Source organism: Protomyctophum bolini (assembly GCF_963924005.1).
Source record: "Protomyctophum bolini genome assembly, chromosome: 5".
Lineage (NCBI taxonomy): Eukaryota > Metazoa > Chordata > Actinopteri > Myctophiformes > Myctophidae > Protomyctophum > Protomyctophum bolini.
Genome location: NC_137866.1, coordinates 30,977,251 through 31,000,867, shown reverse-complemented (window position 1 = coordinate 31,000,867; position 23,617 = coordinate 30,977,251). Strand labels below are relative to the sequence as shown.

Here is a 23,617-nt window from a genome sequence, read left to right as displayed (position 1 = left end):
AAAGCTGAGGTTATCAACATTCAAAAAGCCACAAACAACACATAATACTGTTGCTTCTAACCCTCTGCACAAAAAAATCCAAAGAATGACTCCAGAGAGAAGTAGAAACAACACCACACTCATTTGTAACTTTCACGTCCTCCTTATAGAGTAGTGCTAAAGCAAGCCTGCAGAGAATTAAGCAGATGTTTCAACTGTACCTGTGCTGTGCCAGTCCTTCATGTACAAGCCCTGCTGTGAGAACATTAACCGGGACAGCGATACTATTGAGTGGACTCTCTGTGGAAGCTCTGTCACCCGAGAGCCCTCACCCTTCAGCTTGCTACTTTCATTTACACACAAGCTCCAGTCCACACTGCACTTCCGCTTTGAATCCAGAGGGGGGTGCCGTTTCATAAATATCTAGCAATCAGGGCCAACTCGTGACAGGAAAAAAGGCCCAGAGAGGAAGACATTTGATTTGAATGATGATTGATTAAATCAATGGAACTTGTTTTGAATAAACTATTCAATCAATCTGATCGATTGAATATTTTATTAGACATAAATATAAAAACAGCAGCGGAGTAGTCAAACACAACACTTATCCAAAAGGGATAGCACAATAAATGTGTTTGTTTCCATTTAGACCCTTTGCAATGAGCAATCAATTCATAGACATGACTTATTTCAAAATCAACTGATTAACCATTGCTTAATTCAATAACAATTACTCAATGGGCCTGGGCCTTGGCTGGTAATCCAGTCTGCCGCGGGTTCGACTCCCGATCCCGACGGCCTTCACTGCATGCCTTCCCCCATCTCTCTCCCCATTTCCTGTCAGCCTACTGTCTGACCCTCCATAAAAAAATAATATAAAATAAAGGCCAGAAAAAAACATTTAAAAAAAATGACTCAATGCACAGACTGTATTTCAGACCATTAGAACAGATCGTGGTTCTCAGGCTCTAAAAGGTTTTCCTGCATCAATGTCAGGCTGCAGATTCAGGATACAAATTAAAAGAAGACATCCAAATATCAAATTAAAACAGTTTATTCGTCACAAGAATAGTCATACATTTTAGTAAGAAAAAACAAAAATAAAAAGGTGTATTGTAGAGTAGCCACAATTGTTTTAATCAGCCAACATTACAGTGAAACACATTAAAATGACAGTAAGTTAGCTCACAGCAGTGAGAGTATATGAGGGAGGAACAAAGGATCAGTCAGAACATAGAGAATAAAAAGATTACACAGTGAAACTCAACCAAACTACGGTAGTACAGATTTTGTTCTGTCGCTCACTTTAAAAGATCCATTGTCATACTGGATCTCGTCTTTCCATGTAGCTGTGAATTGTGAAATAACAGAATAATTAAATAATCCATGTTCCCGGTAGGTAGAGTCTGGTCAATAAAGATGCCAATAGGAATGTGTTGCAGAAATACCATGGTCTAACATTAACCGTTCTATACCGTCTCCTTTCCTGAGCTTGACTGTAGAATCAGAATGTAGATATAGACATAGTATTCCATGGCAAATGCTAGCATTTATTTTCACCGTTAGCATCAAGTGTTACTTTACAAGGGAATGCCAGAGAGAACAATAAACTAAGTTACAGCAAAAAACATTTGGCACAATTTCCTCATGGAATGAGACACTGACGGAATAATTCAGTGGGATGACAAGGGAAACTGAGGGATGATAAGGAGGTAGAGACAACATCTTTTTAAAGTCTGAAGCAGTCGTCACGGTTTTGTTCCCTCTTCCCCTTTTGTTTTAGCTTGCTAAAATGTTGACACAGACAAGCTCGGTAAAAAGCAACTTTCCACACAAGACAACATGGAAAGACGTTACAATGTTCCGACACATTTGATAAAAATCTGAGCATTCGACATAGAATTACTCCCCACACCGCAAAAGGAAAACAATAGCTACTGTATTGTGAACAACTGACAACCAGTGAATGTATTATTTTCTTTCTAAAATTGTGAACGTAACACAACGCAGAACATTTCACAGAATCCCTGACCATACAAAACTAAAAGCATTTTTCTTTTTTTTTAACAATTATGTAAAAATATTATATTCTTTATTCACAACTTTTCAGTTGCACTGTGCTGTGATGTGCTGCCAAGTACCAGTTGACAATATGTTAGTAACACTATACTGGAAGCTCACAAACCATTTCATAGATTCATATCTATGTTTCCCTCATAATACGCCCGCATCCACTTGCTTAAGAGCTACCACATTAAGTAGGTTGTTAAAAAAGGAACTTCCACCAAGAAAGGAAATGATATGTTAATATAAATCACAATTTGCCCTTGCCTGTAAATCAGCCTTTTTTCAGTTATGAGGTTTAGATTTTGTGGAAGCTAATTAAAGTTAAATTGGAGCATTTGCATTTAGATTAAAACCATCTCTTGATTAAGACATACAAATGACCAAATGAGTGCAAATAGCATACTACTGTATCTCTAAGTTTCTAAGCAAAAATGTATCCGATTACCGACAGTAAGCACCATATACATTACATCTTGCAACAATTATCTAATAGGCAAGACCATAATATATCTGCACCTCAAAGAACTGGTTTGGGCTCATGTTGAGAATCAAATTTTGTATCATGCTCATTCCAAGTGGTGCCGCTTTTGTGTCGCATATAATAAGCCAAGCAAATGCGTATACCGACAGGCTCGATCCGCTAAAACCGAGTCAGTGCGAAATCCCAAACCCCTGTTGCACATAATAGTCGAGTGCTCTGGTGTACTGGTTTGGGACTACGTCATCATAATTCAAAACAAGTTGATTCCCCAACTCATGCAGCTGCCAACAATTACACATAACGGTAGGAACACTGAATTTTGGCCACCACCTTCTTGAATCTTTCCCTACATATATCTTACAGATACATGATACGATACCACGACAGAAAGCACTAAACGAAACTCCATTTGCTCAGCAGCCGGCTGCCCCAGACGTTCCATCATTTTGGATCCAGATTGCCATTTTGGGGGGAAATTCACATTGATTATTGGTAATAATCTTAACTTAATAGCAGCAATATAAAAGCAGAGTAGCACAGTTTTGTAAGACAGCAGAACGTTCTCGCCATCAGCGGTGGACATTTAAAGACACCTAGTTGTACGTTACAGCTCTGCTGTCGCTTGCTCAGTAGTTGAACGAGTAGGCCAGGCTCAGGCTGAGGGACATTTTAACGATTGTCTGAACTTTACAGTGCCCATGCAAAACACACTCTGAAAAATGACCACCACCATGCATGCAAAACCACCACCAACGGAAACCCTGCTGCTCAACTCCCATCCGACCCCACCCGACATTAAAAAATATAGTCTAAAACTTAAACCCTGCCATAGAATATGATCTAATATGGAAATTGGAAAGCATGCACTATTTATGTTTTATTATAATTATTTTTTATCTGACAGGGATGAGTGAAGCCCATCACACACCGTCTGCGAACGCCGTGCGTCAAAACAGCCGCCTCCGTTATTTTCAATGAACCTATCCCACACCGGCGACGTACGCTGACGCCTCGCCTGACGCTCCGATACGCCACTGTTCTATTTTCCAGGCGTTGCCGCGCGGCAACGCCTGTGCCGCGTCGCTGCGCACCCGGTGTGTGTTGGGCTTGAAAGATAAAACAGCCCTGACAAGCTAGTTACACCACAGCCAGGGAGGGCACAGTGAATCTTTCAGATTTGAGGACGTGTCTACCTAACTACAGTATACATTCTACAGAACGTGACATCATGTAGAGTGCAATTTTGCCACTGATAAAAAAGCGAACACTACAATGAGCTGCACACAGGACCACTTTGGAACAAACGATTAACAACGTAAACTCACAATAACGGTTAGCACACTGAAACCGAGCGTGATTATAACAACGTTCCACACTGTAGAGTGTAGACACGAGCAATCAACCTATTATTGGCATAATAGGAGTAGTGGTCAGAATGTGTACAGCTCATCGCATCGTCCACCACTAGAGACATATACAGTATGTAACCCTTTAGGTCAGCACAGAACTGCCTCACCTAAACAGATCGAGGACACAGACACACACTTGTCTCGCGTTGCCAGACTGTTGCCTCTCGCAATTTCCAAATGCTTCCATCATACATAGCATTCGGAGATTGTGGAAAAGTTGTCTGGATACACGAGACTAGACACACACACACGCACACACACACACACACACACACACACACACACACACACACACACACACACACACACACACACACACACACACACACACACACACACACACACACACACACACACACACACACACAGATAAAACGACGCACAGTCAGACGGACAAAGAACCAAGGCAGGGTAGAGAGGACCCAGGGAGAGGCTGGGCGATGCGTAAAGGCTTCAAGGGACAACACAGCCCCGGTCGTTACTTGAAGGCCGACTGCAGCTCCTTGAAGGCCGCTTGCCTCTGCTTCCTGCCCTCTGCCTCCTTCTTCTTGGACTCTTGCTCCTCCTTGATCTCTGCCTCAAAGCGGTTGGACTCGTTGATGGCCTGGACCTGCGAGGTGGCAGCGGAGAGATCACTTAACAAATTTTCATTGGACATTTGTCACATTTCGTGAGTGGTTCTCAAACTTGACCCCCAAATTGACACTCATTAGACCGCAGACCCCCATTTGAAAAGATGTGCCAGGGTCCCCCATAAGAGAACATTTTTACGGCTCTAGCAGTGATTCTCAACCATTTTAATTTTAAGGATTTTGATATGCAATAGGCTACATTTAATGGCATTTCTATCTCTGAGACCCCAATTTGTATTGTAAAATCAATGTTAATTTATCTCTTAAAGAGTGTCCAATTGGAACCGTTAGGGTCCATTGGAGATATTTTAGATTTTAGCAGTAAGCCCAGTGTCTCTGATGTCATGAACACTAGGCTCACTTACTTCCTGGACTAAAATTCCCATAATGCTTTGGTGCACTGCTCCTCCTTGTGGATAGGGGGAGGGCTGTCTTACCGAGACAACATGTAGTCCAGGAAATAAGTGTCCTGAGGTGTTCCTCCCCTACTTTCTAAAACCACATATTACACACAAAGACCCCCAGGAAAGTGTTCTAAATCTTAAATCTAAACGTCATTAACATATACATCTCCCCCACCGCACCATGACTGGAGACTGCAGACGCAGACTACAGAAAGCCCCACTAAGGTACAATATGCAAGAGAATTTAATGCAATGCAAGGCGATATAGAATGACTACAAATCTACAAGCTCATAGCGCGGCACCGAGTGCCATGCTACGAGCTTGTAGATCTGCTATTTTTCTTTAATCGTGAAAATGTGGCGCAAATCTTTGAATATATTCTTTCAGAGCGAATGTTTTTAAGCACGTTTTTGAGCACCACTGACATAGAAACAAAGGGGTATTTTTCCAGAAAACTGTCATGATTTTAAAAAGACATTTGTAGAATCTGGTCTCGGGTCTAAACGGGTTAAATTGCAGTTAAGATGCACTTACTTTGGCTTCAAAGAAGGTTTTGGCTCCCTTCACGCCCTCGGTGGAGACGTCGATCTCGGAGAGCCGAGCCAAGGCGCAGAGGCCACTGTCCTCCGGCAGCTCTCCTGCTGCTGCCTTCCTGAAGATCATCAGGAACTAGACCAAGAGATAACAGATGGTGGAACAGGACTGATTCATGGATGGATGCATTATTGGTCAAAAGCCGCCATTCAATGTGTTTCAGTGTATTTGAGGCCACTAAATATGCATTTAGTCTGTCTGGTATATATATATGATATAGTACTTTAATGTCAGTTCATACTGAAATTTGTCTTGCGAGTTGCGACCCAGCAGCCAAGTATGCAGAATACGCCTACTGCGTTTGATTTGGAAACTAATTCTGATTCCGTCTTAGTACAGTTCTATTTATTTTTTAAATCTCCAAATAGTTTCCACCCAGTTTAACCCCTACATTGAATTTAGATGTCACCAAATGAGACAAAGAAACAACGAATACAATTTTACATAAAGTATTAAACATATAGGTTATTTCATATTTACTGTTTGAAGCGAGTGTATGTACTTTATGTTCACTAATACTATAGTATTTTGTGAACATAAAGTTCACTTCTTACTTAATTTTACAAGTAATTCCACTTTCTGCCTATTACCCATGTACCATTCTTGCACTGTTGTTGAATTGGAAGTGCCGTCTGCTCAGCTCTCCATTTTTGTTCACAGTTGAGTCTGTGTACACAGTAGTAGTACAAGCCTCAGTGTGCATTCAAATCAGGGACAGTTCACAGATGGATGGACACTAGGTTTTTATCTTGGTTTCTCACCTCCCTGAAGCTCAGCTTATTGTCCAGGTCTTCGTCCACCTCTTTGATCATGTTCTTCAAGCCCAGGTGGGTCTGGGGAGCTCCGAGCTTCTCCATCATCAGCTTCAGTTCCATCAGATCGATGAAGCCGTCCTTCCCTGCGTCATATCTGCACACAGGTGAGGAGAAATGGAGCTTGTGTTGAGAATGGTGCACTACTGTACTTTCTTCTATGCTAGCTCCATTTCCTACTACTCGCTGCTAAATGTGACCAAATTCCACCACAACCATCAATACTAGAAAATGTAGTTTGTTGATCAAGTGATATCACTGCACAATTTGGATTGAGTGTAGTACTGCTTGGGACCACATGATGGTGCCAAGAACATTGAAAAACATTAGTGTCTATCCACTTCAAGTTCCAGTTCTGACTATCACTGCTCCACTGACATGGGACATGAAGAAATTACCTCACTGCTCCACTGACATGGGACAATTCTGACCTCACTGCTCCACTGACATGGGACATGAAGAAATTACCTCACTGCTCCACTGACATGGGACAGTTCTGACCTCACTGCTTCACTGACATGGGACAGTTCTGACCTCACTGCTCCACTGACATGGGACAGTTCTGACCTCACTGCTCCACTGACATGGGACAGTTCTGACCTCACTGCTCCACTGACATGGGACAGTTCTGACCTCACTGCTCCACTGACATGGGATGGGACATGAAGAAATTACCTCACTGCTCCACTGACATGGGACAGTTCTGACCTCACTGCTTCACTGACATGGGACAGTTCTGACCTCACTGCTCCACTGACATGGGACAGTTCTGACCTCACTGCTCCACTGACATGGGACAGTTCTGACCTCACTGCTCCACTGACATGGGACAGTTCTGACCTCACTGCTCCACTGACAAAGGACAGTTCTGACCTCACTGCTTCACTGACATGGGACAGTTCTGACCTCACTGCTCCACTGACATGGGACAGTTCTGACCTCACTGCTCCACTGACTTGGGACATAAAGAAATGGTAAGGGTGCAACAGTCGGAAACGTATGACGTAAATTCTCCTTTCATTGTCAATGTGGCAAATGTGAGGAGGGCCTCAAAAATAATTCAAAAAATCACACCCATGTGAAGTGGTCTTGTTATCATCATACATCTCATTCTGGCCAATCACAATTTGCGTCCTCACTTTTCCGTCTTCACATTTCTGCCCTCACTTTTAGCTTCAATATGTACTTTGCTCAGCCAATCAAAATTATCGCTATGAGGTGATCAGCCAATCACAAGCCAATGTTTGTGTTCACACAAACCCGGAGGTTTGGGCATAGGAGGACACAAATAAACGATAATATAAAGAAAAAACCAATGAATAATCAACTCCTATTTTAGGCATGTCATTTTAACTCATTTTAGGCTACAAACTATTTTAAAATGTGACAATAGCCGATCTATAAGCATCGCAATGAAATGTATTGTGAGCTACAATTTTATTCTTATAGTTTTTAATTATTTAATTGAATTATGCTCGAGTGTTTAATAAAAAGAAAGGTATATATTTAAAAAAGCACAAATAAGCAGCCTTAATCACAAGCAATGTTACAGAAAATGTCCCAGATTTGTTCAGGACTAGACTTGGCTGAATATCCTCAGTCCATGAAAATATGATCATCTCTAATGGACCGGGTGGGCAGAGCTTAACTCAACAGGGTTATCGTGGAGTGGGTGTGGTGGAGCTGATGTTTTAACCCATTCTGGGCGGGAGCCCCTTTTGGTGTTTTAAGCATTATGTTATTATACTTTAGCTATTGAAAAATAGCAGATCTACAACTCCTGATTAAGCCTCAAAGTCGACTGGTGGACAAAGGACCTCTTTAGTCTGACCTCTCTAGCCAGACCATCACAGGTCTCCATATTTACCGAAAACCTCTGGGGACATCTAAATTAAATGTTACTCTAGAACAACTGTGCTACGATGGCCGCTAACACGCCTACTGCGTTTGATTTGGAAACCAATTCTGATTCCTTCACAGTACGGTTCTATTTATTTTTTAAATCTCCAAATAGTTTCCACCCAGTTTAACCCCTACCGGTACATTGAATTTAGTCACCAAATGAGACAAAGAAACAACAAATAATACAATTTTACCTAAAGTAACATATAGATGAGCAATATTAAAAAGAACATCATATATGCATTGGTTATTTCATATTTACTGTTTGAAGGGAGTGTAATATGTTCAATTCTTACTTAAATAATTTTACGAGCTTGTAGATCTGCTAATTTTGAAAAGTCTTTGCCAAAAATCTTTCAATATATGCCTATATTCTTTCAGAGCGAACATTTTTAACTCAAATCTTTGCTTCTGGGGGGTCCCTGGAACAACATATTTTGAGATGGGGGGTCTGCGGTTAAATACAGATAATTCTGGGGGTCCTTGATATGAAACATGACATAAAACATTTATTCAGAAAACTGTCAGGTTTTAGGTAAAAATGGGTTAAACAAAGCCAGAGATGCGACGGCTGCTGGGCGCATTCATGCCAACTTAAGCCAACGGCCTCAAAGGGTCCCGCCAGTTGACGTCCGTCTGTTACACTGGAGTTTGTCCCTGGCACAGAGAGATATGGAGAGGAAGATAATGGCACACTTTATACTCCATAGTATGGAGTTGTTGCTGGCCTGATCTACTTAAGCTAAAGTGTTAGCTTGCAAATCTCTTTCGTTTTGGCAAGAAACACTCCTGTGCAATTATAAATTGAAGATAAAGGCTGAGAGATAAGAAAGAGGAAGTCTGCAGTCTGACTCACCATGCTGGAGCAGCACAAAAAATGCACACAGACATTTGAGTCAGACATTAACAGGAACAATATGTGATCGCCGTTCGACCAGGGACATAATTCTGCAATACCTAGCGCCCAAATACCTTACATACCTAGCGCCCAAATACCTTACTTAGGAAGATGAAACGCCTGTGGTTTCACAGACCGTAAAAAAAAAGGTTTATGAGAACAGCTTTTCAAATAAAAAATGCATTTTCACCAGATTTTAATATTGGTGGTAGTATACAAGGGTCCAGGGAGCATGAGGGTCTCCTTGAGGCCCGGGCGTTCAAAATGGACCCTGTGGTCTGTGAGAGTGTACAAATCCATTTGTACAGAGTTAAAGTTATGGGGGGGGGGGTCCTCCTTGAAAATGTAAACGTTTATGAACCGGTGAACTACAGTAAAAGAAAAAGAAAAAAGGGACAAAGGTGAATGGATAAAGGACTTGGAGCTAAATACGTTGCTTCCTGCGTCCACCCAACTCACCACCCCTTGGATATTATGTTTGAAACCACTTCCTCCATACTTTCTCAGCTTCCTCTACTTAAGCACGTTTGCCATGGCAACAGGCAGCATTTACTGAAGACCTTGGCGGTTTGGGGTGAGGCTAGCACAAACAGTTACACTTGCAGCGCCTCTCTTTTCCCAGCCTCTTCAAAATATGAGCACACGCACACACACACACACACACACACACACACACACACACACACGTTGCTGTGACACACCACAAGCAACACAACAGAGCATTCATTTAAATCTGCTGCACGTCCTCTTCTTGGCATGCACAAGGAACCTCTTTTCTCCTATTGTCAGTCTGTTGTTTAAGCTTGTTCCTTTTTATGCCCACAGCACAGAAACATGGGTGGGGGGATTCTCGCAACAAACGTACCACCTTCCTCTAGCTCTAAACTTCCTCATTATGTCTATGGATAAACAAACCAATGTTTTCGGTAAGTCACGCAGTTGTACAAGTAGAGAAGTTAGGTTTTAGTCTCTTTTTTGCTTGCTCTCGCAACTCAGGGTTGGTGGGGGGGGGGTGCAAATTATTGGAAGACACCATTTGAAACTTTAAATATAATAATAAAACATATTTTATTCGTTTTCACTAAGTACTATGTACATGGCATTCCACAAATTCTGCTGCTCTTTTTTAGGTTGGGAGGTCAACTCATAATAACATGACTGCACTAAAATGCTTTCATTGCTCAAGACGTTTAGCTTTAAAGTGAAGAGGAACTAACTACAGTACCGGTATACAGATTGGTGCTATGGGTCTGTTAGGGCAGGTCCAGATTTCTATGGCTCCTCGGGGGAGTCATGCCAAGATTCCTAAGGTTCCTGTCGTGTCCAAGCCTGTTTTGTTAAGACTTTCTGTTCCTGCACAAGTAGCCTAGAGTTCCGTCAACTTCAAAAAAGGGGGGTATAAGTGATTTTTTTGTTAAAATAATGGTTGAATAGCTCTTTATTCCGATTGTTGTAGATTATTGTAGACTAGAGTGTTTGTTCAGTAGCAGCCAGGGGTCTCCCCCTCTCTCCAACTCTTTAGTGAACAGAACATAAATGAGAACAGAGAACTCATACAGGATAAACAGCATAAACAACATTTAACAAATGAATGTGATGAAACAAACAAAACAAAAACCAAGCCAATGAAATCGGGACTGGAACACCACAAAGGTGTTGAGTTCTCTCTCTTGAATGGATCAAATTAGTAACCCGACCTGAACATATTTTCCGTTTACTAAGAGATGGGGGAATCCCTGTTACTGAACAAACACTAAGCTTTAGGCAATGATAACTATCAGAATATACAGAGCTTTGGCACGGGCCAGCCTAGCGGTCTGGGTACCTAGGCTGCTAATCCAGCCCGCATCGTGTCGCGGGTTCGACTCGCGATCCAGACGACCTTTGCTGCATGTCAATCCCCATCTAGTCTCGAGACCAATCTGAAAACCCATCGTCAAGAAATAAAGGAAAAACAGCGCCCTCTTTTACTACTGGAGACAGACTGTTGACTCCGACAATATTCAAATTCAAGGAAAAGAGGGCACTGTGTAACTGTAACCTTTATTTTTTGACGATGGCTTCTCAGATTGCTCCCCATCTCTCTCCCCCTATTTCCTGTCAGCTTAATGTAAAACAAATATCAAATAAAAAAGGCAGAAAAAGCCCCAAAAATATGTTTAAAAAAATAAAAATAAAAAATATATATATTTTAACTTTCATTTATGTATTTATTTTACATATCACTTACACCCCTTTTAAAGAGGACAGTGGTTCTCAAACTGGCGTCCGGGGACCCCCAGGTGTCCTTAGGGGGGTTCCGGCAGGTATTATACCACTTTAACCCATTGGCTATGTGAAGCATTGAGAGCTTGTAGATGTGCTCGATTCACATATCTTGAAAAACTTACACGAACAACGTGGTACATATTTACATCCAGGGTCCCTGACACAAAATATCTTTAGATGGGGGTCCTTGACATGATAAGGTTCGAGAACCACTGCATTAGGGAAGGTACTATTCTTTGGCAACAACAAGATGTTCAAAGAATCTTTCTTCTGATGTTGGGAAGTGGGGCCCCTCACACTGGGTCCACTTCCTTTAAACAGCAGGAGGTTTTCACATTTCACTCCCTGAAAACAAACTCTTTAAATAGATCACAGGCAGATCCTATGTGACCTGTAAAGCATTCTATTGCGAAGCGGAAATTAAAACCTGACATAACATACTAAATGTATCGTGTCTTGAGAGTTCTTAAATCACTGGCAAAAACGCATAGATTAGCCTACATAAATTCAGGTGAAAAATAGTCGCACTGTAACAGATTAATCAGGATTCAAGATTTCATTATGATTCATTTATCTGGCACAGTTGGGGCACATGGAGAAAAAAACTTAATCGGCTTTGAATATACATAACAGTATGCAATAATGCTGAAGTGAGATCCACTCATCATCTGCTAATGAGTCTGGTCTGAGTATTCAGGAAGGAACCAGCTACTTATTCAGTAGCTTGGCCAGAGAGGAAGTGCAAATTGAACCAACTTCCTCAATTGCGGAAATGTTTCTGTGCAAACGTAGAGACGATGACTATTGAATATCCCTATTTGGGCATAACCAGGTCCACTTGACAGCTGTTGCAAATGTCAGACCTACGCCTATCATCTCTACACTTGAGATAAAGGTTCCTGTAAAATAAGGATGTCGGCCTGAGAGAATACCACAAGCTCCCTTGATTTATCAACGACTTAACCATACATTTCTTTGTGTTTAAATAGCCGATGTACAAGGCCACGGTCACAGCATTGTGGCGCGTTGTGAGCTTGTAGCCAGGTCTGCCGTCCAAAATTGGGATGCCAGGGTTACAGTGCTTACATTTCCTTTTTAATTAAAGTGACACACAAATTGAAAAACAACATTAATAAAATCATGTCTCTCCCTCCCACACAGTCAGGCAGTAATCTTCAGCTGTGACACAGGCCTTCAGAGTTCAAAGTCGCTATACTTGTCAGGCACTACACAAGCCGTCGTTGCAATTGAAGACAGTCTTGTTTATAGAATGAGGGTTGTGTACTGGTCATGTGACTGCTAGTAGATTACAGTATTCATTGATATATATAATTGATTGCACCTGTGTATACAGTATATGTATTCTGGCACGCTACAGAAGGGTGTCTACCGTGTCTTGGCCGCAATGTTCATGATATTTTAAATTGTTATCATTAGGAGTGCCATACTTGACTTTGTTTATTGTGCTTTTATTTTTCTTTCAGAGACGAGTCCGAGTCGTCTCTGAAATGCCCTCCCTCTGGAGATCAGGCTCGCAGAGTCTGTACCCAGTTTCAAATCCCTTCTGTCCTACTGCATTGCTGCCTAATGTTTTTTCTTCTTCTTGTGTGTGTGTTTTATTTTGATTTTACTTTTAATACTCTGTATTATTTTTTGCTCTATCGTTTGTTCATGGTGGTTTTTTTTTTTAATTCTCTGTGAAGCACGTCGTTTCAAAAGGTGCCATATAAATAAAGCTTTATTAGCATAATTATTATGACTGAGGGAAATTGAGAAGTGATCAATCTGACCAGTTGACGGCTTAATTTCATGTACACGACGGCTTAATTTCATGTACACTTGTGTTTAACTCTTGCGAGTCAACAAACAGACCATCTCAGAGTTACTAAACACGATCTATTACTGTAATAATACATACGATTTATATAGTGTTTTTTTAGGTACTCAAAGTTAGTTGTAAGTAAGTTGCTTTACAGGACCAAAAATGTAATAAAATAGGAAAGAAAATCTAATAAACTACCGGTAGTTACAATAGTTCAAAACTACTGTACCTTGCCACTCCTACGTACAGTATATCTAGTACACTACTGTCAAAATGAATACCAACAAAGTCACCCGTTTTACCAACTCGCACAGGGCGTGCAGCCGGTGGAACTGCTCAGCCTGGTATTACAAAAGTAACCTAAGTAAATTATGCTTAAAACGGTGCCAAAACCTAACCCTATTCCAAAGCAGCAATGCTTTGTTTCTACAAAGAAATAAACGTAACATTTATCCATGCAAGTTTTGTTTCTTTTCTTTTGACAGATACAGGCAAAAGATAGTAAGATACATAAAGAGTGATAAGAAGAGCACACCGCCATTATGACTAAGCATATAGCGTGTGTGGTCAGTGACCATGTGAGCTAATTGGCCTGAGGTTGTTTGAAAAGGAAAGGCTTTTAGCATGAGCCTGACACAATCTGTGTCACCCACACACTGCTGCGTTGTTGTGACAAACGAGAGTTTGGTAATCTGTCAATTAAATCCGGACTCTGCTGTGTAGACAATGTGTCATTTCCCCTTTTACAGGAACATGACGACATAGGAAATCCAGACTATACTAATACCAATATGCTATAGCTTAGTTTACTATAAATTACTGGCAGAGTGACTGTGTAAACGGTAAATGGTGCATTTATATAGCACTAAGTTATCCAAGGTGCTTTACATAGATTGGGTGATTCACCCATTCACACACGCATTCATACACCGATGGCGGCGGAAACCATGCAAGGCACCAACCAGCACATCAGGAGCAATTTAGGGTAAATTTGTCTTGCTCAAGGACACTTCGACACTAACTCTTTACTGTGTAAAATATGTTCATCAAATTAGGTGTGGGCATTTAAAGTTCTCATATTAATCATTATTAACCTGCAAACACCTCTCTGTTTGAAGAGCATTCAGAGGAATTCTGTGTGTGAGTCACAGGTTTCCTTTAGTTTTTTCTTTTGACAGAGAATGAAGGGAAAGCTTTCAGAAGAGCCCCTGTTGTGTTTTCTTTACATCATTGGACGCAATATCTAATAATTATTTCTCCCTTTCTTGAACCTAGACTATATAGAATATTAACCCTTAAACCCTATATACTGGAGTACCCCAGCGGTCTATACTAGAGCCCCTCCTGTTTTCCCTCTACACTATATCTTAGACGGAAATAGCAGACCTACACAATGTGCTGTGAGCTTCTGTAGATCTGCTGTGGTTAGCACAAACTCTCAGAGCTGTAATACACTTGGATGATGATGACTAGTGACTACACATTATGTTTGTCAAACACAGCTTATATACATACATAGATGATTTCTTCTGAGACCATTATAATAAAGGTCAGTGTGTGAATGATGACTGAGGCAGGCAGGCAGGCAGGCAGGCAGGCGTGCGAGAGAGAGAGAGAGAGAGAGAGAGAGAGAGAGAGTGTAATGAGCCTCTGAGGGAGTCGTGACTGTATAGACATGTACCTGTAATGAGACAGAACATTTCTGATGGGGGGGGGGGGGGGGGGGGGGTCTAGGTAATTAATGATTTGGTGCCATTTAGGGAGGATGCAGCACCCTATAGATAGGCCATTCAGAAAGTAGAAAATGCACAAGCATTATCTGTTATTTTACTATTATCTGTGATACTATCTAAAAGTTCAAGTGTGAGATTTTAAGTAAATCGTTACAACTTTTTGCTGTTATATCAATCCACAGACCACAGCTACAGTTGACCAACTGGCAATAATGATCCTCACGGTGCTGTGCAAACAATTAGCCACATCAACCCTGGGATCCCCATGTTGGGCAACATTCCAAACATTTACAAAAATGTGCATGCCATAAATAACATGGCTTTGGGGGTAAACTGCAATGCAATGAGCCACACTGTGTAATGTGTGTATTCAACTATAACCTGAAAAGATAATTCACCCTCTGTCTTCTCATGACCCACTATTCCTGAACAGTTAGCCCCGTACACAGTCACACAGACACGCACACACACACACACACGCACGCCCCTGCCGCCAATCTCCTCCAGTCCTGAGGCCTTAATCCCTGTTGCCAGGCAACCGCTAGGCCAACTAGAGCAGGAACAGGGAAACCCCTCTCTTTTCCATGCTGTAGCACTCACTAGCTTATTTAAAAGGCAGCCTGCACACAACATGCTTGGCTTGCCTAGACAAGACATGTAGTTTTGTTGTCTATAGCGTCTGCCACAGGCTATAATGGTGAATTGTGTGGACAAGCTTAAGCCGCACAATGATATATTTTGCTCTGCTGAGTAGTGTGTAAGCGTGTCAGGCACGAAGACTGAATTTATTCCCTTTGTTAAGATAGATGGATGTGACAAAGGCACTTGTGTGTGTACACTGTACAGTATATATGCTTTCTTGCACAGTAGCATCCCTTCTTCAGACTGATAACTAGAACACTTCGTCTACAACTCCACAGCGTTCCTCAAGAATGCCTTCTTGGCTTCAAGCCCTCACGAGGGCCATGACATGAGTTGCCAACAGAGCCCCTTTTAGCACTCAAAGTGACATCATCCTATGTGACAATGTCATGAGTTGCTATCACACCAAGTCAAGAAAAAAATACAACAGATAAACAATGAGACCAGCTCAGCCCACTGACTGACAAAGGAATTCAGGATTTAAGAATTACACACCAAAATATATATTTGCAGTAGTCTCTGCTAGCTAATATCCCAAATAGTGCTTTTTAACCAGTTGAACCCCAGCATCCATATTCGGAGGCAGGGTGGGGGAATATTAGCCAAAGATTTGCCTATAGTATCTACGTCATTGCGTTGTGTTGTGGGCTTGTAGAGCAGGGTTTACGTAGTTAATGTAAGGAAGGAAAGGAAAGACAGAGGGAAGTCTTCACGTAATATGAAAGCTCTCCAGCGACAGAGGGCCCACTACCCAGAAGTAAGCCTCTGGCGGGTCGACAGAGGGCCCACTACCCAGATGTAAGCTCTCCAGTGACAGAGGGCCCACTACACAGAAGTAAGCCTCTGGCAGGTCGACAGAGGGCCCACTACCCAGATGTAAGCCTCTGGCAGGTCGACAGAGGGCCCACTACCCAGATGTAAGCCTCTGGCAGGTCGACAGAGGGCCCACTACCCAGATGTAAGCCTCTGGCAGGTCGACAGAGGGCCCACTACCCAGAAGTAAGCTCTCCAGTGACAGAGGGCCCACTACCCAGATCAGATGTAAGCCTCCGGCAGGTCGCGTTAGACTGCGATGGGGTCATGGGAAACTGGGGAGCTCCAGGAGGATGTTTGGACATTATCTCTGCAGCTGTACTCTGCTGGGAGTTGAGCTAAGCCATCCGTAGGTCTGATGGACGTTTGTATGCTTAATAGGAGTGAAGCTAGAAAAAGTGAAACTTAAACCCTATATAATTTGCTAGCCAGGGTCTCCCAACGGTATCTACCTACTCTCTAAAGAAAATGCCTTTGCTGAAAATAGCCGATCTACATACTCCAAACGTGTTGTGAGCTTATACATATCTGCCATTTTCACCAAATGTTAGCCTATTTTTTTCCCCTTGTGACATACTAGGGTTGTGGTTAATATAAGACTCGTGTGAATCGTATGTTGTTCATCAGTGCTTAAATTGCCTTGCCTACTCAACATCTCTCTCTCATCTCTCTACCAGTTTCCTGTCGAGCTACTGTATATCTATCAATAAAGGCAAAAAAACAAGTTGTTTTAGCAAAACAATATTGATCTTCATTCAGCTATTTTGTCCTGGACAAAGTCTGTCTCACCTGTCTTACTTAACCGACAAGCCACAATCTATGTAAGAGGTCAAGTAGTCAATACAGAATACAACCATGGGCTTCCTCAAAGTTAATATTAATAGCACTCAAAATGTGCAATCTCCCCCGCAATTTATTGCTACTGTCACTGCTCGTCTTTTCTTATCTGTGATGTAGCAGATTGAGAAGCAACTAAGCAAGTGATTGCTATTGAAGCTAATGAATCTGTGTGCATAGTTACTTTGGATATTATTAGTGTGTGGATATACTGACCACTAGGAGGGTTATGTTTGCCAGGGTGGTCTACTAGTACTCTTTAGAACAGCCATAGCTATGAGAGACAGCGGCTCTCAGGGCAAAGAGATGCACAAGTAGACAATAACAAGAGATATGAGCATCGACAGCAAAGTGCAACGACAGAGCTTTGTAACATCAAAACATTGGCTCTGTGCCACGGCGTTCTGATGAGAGTCTGTGTTGTCAGTCAAACAAAACATTTATGTCGGATAGTGGTGGTGAGGATGTCAGAAAAGAGAGAAGAGAAACTAAATGATGAGCAGGAAGTGAAAATAGAATGTTGTCAATTATGGTGTGGAATGTTTGGAAAGACCAGTTCCTGAAAGAGGCAAGGTGTTGTTAAGAGACATTGGCTTCTTGTCTTTGAGTCAGCTGATCAGTGTTTTAGCCCATTAAGATCTGAGGCAGATTCTAAAAATAAATGCCTTGTAAATTAGTAGTTCTCAAACTTTCAAGATATTGACTTGCCCATTGTTGTGCCTCGGGCACAAAAGTTTGAAAACCAAAGGACTACACACAAATTAACACAATGCATGAATACATACAGTAAATATATTAACTTATATATGATATCATATTTGTACTTTGTACTCCCAAGATCAAAGAAAATACCCTTGCCCTTATTCATGGGATGACAACAAGAGTTGCTAAAATTTCACATTCATTTGCTGATAGTACATGTCAACAGCCAACTAAAGCGGCCAAATCTAGTGACTTCAAGAGATAGATGGCTAATCTGTTTAGGTAGGTAAACAGAAGCCATTAATCTAATCTCTTCAGGGAACCTGCAATTCATTAAAAGAGGGAAGATTGGGAGGGGAGGGGGTCTTTGCGGGTGCCATATGTTGGCACAGTTGGGGCCACAAGCCAAGAACCTATTAGACAGACTAGAGGGTAGAGTGCAACCCCTTATGACAAGAGTCTCTTAACACGCCACTGAGATCTGTTTCCGCTACAGGTCATTAAACATACGCTTCTGGGGCTCTGACAATGTCTCTGTGAAGCTATAGGGTGTCAATGGTGTGGTGTCAGTTGTCAATGTGAGGCACCGCACCACCTGAGATTTGTGAGCAAAACAACTTTACCTTTACAATACCTTCAACAACTATAGGCAACATGCCTAGAGAAACCTTTCATTCAGACTATTACTAAGTGAAACCATTGACTCTTCTGTCCTGTCACTGTCCGACTTTAATAGAACCCTGGATGTCATTTTATAGACCAACTGCTCCTCGAATGCATGAGTCAAAGCCCTAGCAATCCTGTCACCCGTTAGCCCTCATGTACAGGAACATTTTGTCCACACTTCACTGCATGTGCCATCATGTTTCTCCTTCAGTATAATCCTCTGTTTCCTTATGCTCTGCTAGACAGATAGACTCCTACACTACATGGTTCAGGACAGGTCAGAAAGGAATGGGTGATGTTAGCCCAGGTGTATGTATGCTCCGCTGCACTTTGACCTTTCCCCTGAAGATCTGTGTTGACATGAAACTACTGCTGGAACAAACCAACTTTATAATGCTTTAAAATGCCTTCTGACCCAAGTTTTCTGAAAAACATATTTCACATTTTATTCATTATTTTCAAAAATTGTATCTTGCTGTATATAGCAACAAGAAACCCAAAGGGGGGTTCCCGTCTTGAAGGGGTAAAACACCACAAGGGGTTCCTGTCCAGAAAAATAAATATCTCAAATGAGAGAACGGTCAACTGGTGAGACAAGAATTACTTTTAGGCTTTACACTTGAACTTGATTATGGTAGTGTCCGTTTTACAATACCGGGAGTAAGAATGATTCTTTTAGGTTTTCATCTTTAACCTAAACCTTTTTGTATCTGGTTTGGAATAGCAATAATGACAGTCTTTTCTTTCTGTTGAGGATCATGACCTAATACAACATGGCAGCATGAAAGCACACAGGCATGTTAATGAGATAGGAACCAGTCATAAATCACCTGCAATAAAAAGCTGGAGGCAGTGCGGGAAAACAGGAAGTGAACTGAACCCATGGTTATTTTACCTGAGGTCAGGTGTAATGTTTAATAATTACGACAGGTTAATTCACTACGCCCGCCCCTAATTGACTTGCTTACAATGGCAATATAAATTCAGACGTCCCGGTCCCATACGATGTTATGTTGATGGTGACACACATTCTCTGCATTCCCATGTGAGACCCGCCGACGTTTCACACCACTTCTCTCGCCAATTTGACAAAGCAGCTCTGTTGTTTTGTCGATATGTAAAAGTAGATCAGGATGCCTGAGGGATGCTCCATCTACCCCATTGAACAACTGAACAGGACAACAAGCTGTCAGTGTTAGCACTGGAAGCGACACAGTAAACTCATTCATTCATCATGAACTCTCAGTGTAACAATTTTATGAACTCAAGAGTTAAATCTGAGTTTATAAGTGGGTCACGGGAATACACGAGTTGAATACAAAGCATGCATCAATGTATTGCAGTTAAATCTATCAACTAGAGTAGACACTACATTGTGGCAGCCTAATTAAAACTCTTAACTCTTATGTGAGATAGCTCAAGCAAAACAATTCAGTATGTTTAATGAGCACTGATTTCTAGCAAAGCTTGTTGAAGGCATACCAGTCTGATCACCTACCTACAGCAAGTCTTTTGTTAATGCGAGTTAGAGTGATTGATATATTAAGCAATAATACGCTAGTAGGTAACTACTGTATGCACTTCAAGGAATAAGCACCTATATCGGTAACTATGAGCTATAAAGTGTTGCTTAGCTTGTAGTGCTCAGTGGCCAACAAACTGTGGTTGTAGTGGGCAGGTCCCAGGTGTGCCGGTGTGCGAAGCAGGGCCCACGTGAAAATGAGGTGGAAATCTAAATGTGATTCACCCTGGTTAAATAAAGGATTTCTAAAAACGTACAGAATAAGCCTCCTTTATAGATAAGTAAATTATTAGTCATTTATAGGTGTGGCACACACGGTCCATTTGTTCTTTCAGACAGCCACTGCTTTCAGTGTTATCATCCATGGGTTTCTGGAGCAGACCATATTTTTATCATATTTGTCTAATAGTATGAAAAGTAATAATATTTCCTGTAGTGCATACAACTCATAACTTGTGTTTTTCAGACCTGACAAATTCTGGTTGTAAATTAATTTACACCGGAATTGATATTATTGTTACTGAGAACAGTGAGAAGGGAAAACTGTTCACTGAGAAGGGAAAGCTGTTCACTGTTCACTCACTGACAGATGGACAAAGTAGGCCTATACGGCTTACATCAGCCAACTGACATTCAATTATTTACAGTATTAGTATTTGTTCAGGTTTACAACAAACTGCATAATATGTTGAAGATGAGATATACGGTAATAGTGTTTTTGTTTTCTAATAGTCATGGTTATATACAAATTCGTATACCTCTTGCAACTTGCAGGCTACTTTCCAGTCCAGCTGCTGATCACTCTAATGTAGGTAATCTTTGAGAGGCACATAACTGCTATTGCCCCCAGCCAATTTAGGACAACTACACACCTGCAGCATATGAACTATTATTGTATAGACGCCTAGTACTATACTACTACATTACAATAATATGCTGCATGGGCTAAGTGTCTACAGCTTTCAGTCACTTAGGCTAAATCCTAGAAATGTAGGGGGGCCCAAGAATCACTGTCGGATATGACAGGTTAAAATTACACTAATGGCCTTAGCTATATCATTATGGTCGACAGTGTAAAAATAAAGAAACGCATGTGGTGGTCAGACTGGTCATGTGGGCGGATGATTCAGCCGTGGTTGTGTGTCGTGACCTATGGCTATGTGGTCGTGACCAGTGTGTGTGTGTGTGTGTGTGTGTGTGTGTGTGCACGTTGTAACTGGCTGCTCTCCCACTGTCAAACTGCACTGGAAGTGTTTATGTCCTTTGTACAGTAACAAGGTATTCCTGTACTTTTCATTATGTGGACATAAATAAACATTTCAAATGTGTGTGTGTGTGTGTGTGTGTGTGTGTGTGTGTGTAGTCAGTGTACACTGTACACTACTACTATGGTGTCGTCCACTCACAGTTAACATTTTTTGTATTGAGTTGTACTTGAAATGTACTGAACTGTTAATAAATCAATCAATCAAAAACTACTCACTGTTTGAACATCCTCTCCATGTCTTTGATCTGCTTCCTGGAGAACTCCTTGAACTCCGTGTACGGGTTGAAGACCTTCATGCTGGGCTGCTTGTGGTCGCCCACCCCGTCGTTCAGCTCGCCCCGCCGCTGCAGCTTGGCCCCCAGCTCGGAGTCCGCGTTCGCCGTGCTCGACTTCTCCACCTCCGCCGCGCCGCCGTTCTCGTGGTTGTTGTTGTGTCCGACTCCGATCGCCTCGTCCACGGCCACCGGTCCCTCGGTGCCGTCCTCGATCTGCAGCCGGCGGCTCAGTTTCGACGACAGTTCGTCTGTGGCCATCTTTATTTAGAAATGTATTTATTTTCACACACACAAGTACACAACACAGACTCTCAGACAGACAGGCAATACCACTACAGAGGAGGAGAAGGCGTGAGTGAGTGGTGCGCACAACCCGTTCAGTATTATGTGGTCCACACAGGCAGGCAATGGCATCCGTCAAGTTCAGCGGTTGTTCACTAGTCGCTGCTCTGGTTCAAAGGAAAGGGGTTCCCCATGCAAATGATCCAGGCAGGAAATAATAAAAAGCTCCTCATAAAAATCTGTGCCAGCAGCAGCGGAGCGGCGGGCCGGGGGCAGCCAGGAGTGAGTCAGGCAGGCAGAGCGGCGTGCGAGACATACACAGTTTACACACTGCACGAATACCTCCACACTAGCTCCACTGATATGAATGGAAGTCTTGGAAGAACGTTTACTGCGTAGTTTGTTCGTTAGCTACGTAGCGAGTCAGTCAGTCACCACCACGCCTTTTAAAAGGGACGCAAAGGACAGCGCTCTGTCTCCAACTACGGCTGTCCTACTACTACTACTACTACTACTACTGTACTTATTATGCAGCATATGCTACAGTTATTTCCACAGTGACACACGACAGTGACGACACAATGGGGATTGCACATGAATGATGCAGAATGCCTCCCCCCACACACACATCGTTTCCCCTTTTTTCTTTCTTTATATGATGATTATTTTGTTGTTTTGTATATTTATTTGTACGTCTCTAGTCTAAATGTTCTGATTAATTGAAAATGGTGGACCCTAACAGTTTTTGTATTGACTTGTGCTTTCGTTTGAAATCAAATGAACCCATTCCAAAATGTTCAATCAACAAACATGTCTGTGAATTGCGTTGCTGTCACTTGCACATCATCATTGCACCTGCAACAACGGAGGTTCTTTCCTCATCAGCAATAAAAACCAAAGCTGCTGTCAGCCTGTCACTTTGAATTAAACACGTCGTTTTACAGTAGTGCTCCAGGCTGTGGCTTAATTTACTAGCTTTACAAGGAGCTGTGCAATGCAAAGCATGCCTTCCTGGCGACCATACAACTATTATAATAGTTCTACTACTTGCATTTGCATTAGCTGCAGGCTCTGTTACACACAATTACTCTCTCTCTCTCTCTCTCTCTCTCTCTCTCACACACACACACACACACACACACACACACACACACGCACGCACGCACGCACACACACACAAGGCGCAAACGCGGGAAGCGAACGCAGCTCGTACATATTTAAGTTAAGTTATTTTTAAGTTAAGTTTTTAACTCAGCCATAACCATATAAGGAGTCCCCAAAGCAGCTCCATATATGGGCACAAGTTGGACCACGCCATCACACTCATGTCACCATGACTCAGCCATAACCATATAAGGAGTCCCCAAAGCAGCTCCATATATGGGCACAAAAGCGTGACACACGGACAGACAGACAGACATGATCTGCTAGGTCTCATAGTAAGTGCTCACTGCGTTCGCAATGAGACCTAGCAGATCATGTCTGTCTGTGTGTCTGTCTGTGTGTCTGTCTGTGTGTCTGTCTGTCTGTCTGTCTGTCTGTCTGTCTGTCTGTCTGTCTGTCTGTGTGTGTGTGTCCCCTTTGTGCCCATATATGGAGCTACGTCCAA

General features: G+C 42.1%; 1 protein-coding gene across 2 annotated transcripts; it reads right to left on the bottom strand.

Moving 5' to 3' along the window:
• Window positions 1-1,017: 1,017 nt before the first annotated feature.
• efhd2 (EF-hand domain family, member D2) lies at window positions 1,018-22,497 on the bottom strand. 2 transcript variants are annotated; one of them, XM_080763748.1, is made up of 5 exons: window positions 21,668-22,497; window positions 6,329-6,476; window positions 5,508-5,642; window positions 4,238-4,546; window positions 1,018-4,171 (listed from the first exon to the last, which is right to left on the bottom strand). In XM_080763748.1, the coding sequence occupies exons 1-4, from the start codon at window positions 21,982-21,984 to the stop codon at window positions 4,415-4,417; spliced, it is 732 nt and encodes a 243-aa protein (XP_080619874.1). In that variant the 5' UTR covers window positions 21,985-22,497; the 3' UTR covers window positions 1,018-4,171; window positions 4,238-4,414. The 2 variants fall into 2 exon arrangements, with proteins under 2 accessions (XP_080619874.1, XP_080619873.1); XM_080763747.1 differs by having other exon boundaries at window positions 4,272-4,546.
• Between the last annotated feature and the right edge of the window lie 1,120 nt (window positions 22,498-23,617).

Excerpts from the sequence above, each read along its gene's own strand:
- efhd2 (XM_080763748.1), bottom strand. The coding sequence starts at position 21,984 with ATGGCCACAGACGAACTGTCGTCGAAACTGAGCCGCCGGCTGCAGATC. Across the intron at positions 5,643-6,328 it reads ATAAGCTGAGCTTCAGGGAG|TTCCTGATGATCTTCAGGAA; the intron begins GTGAGAAACCAA and ends CTCTTGGTCTAG. Across the intron at positions 4,547-5,507 it reads AAACCTTCTTTGAAGCCAAA|GTCCAGGCCATCAACGAGTC; the intron begins GTAAGTGCATCT and ends GCCACCTCGCAG.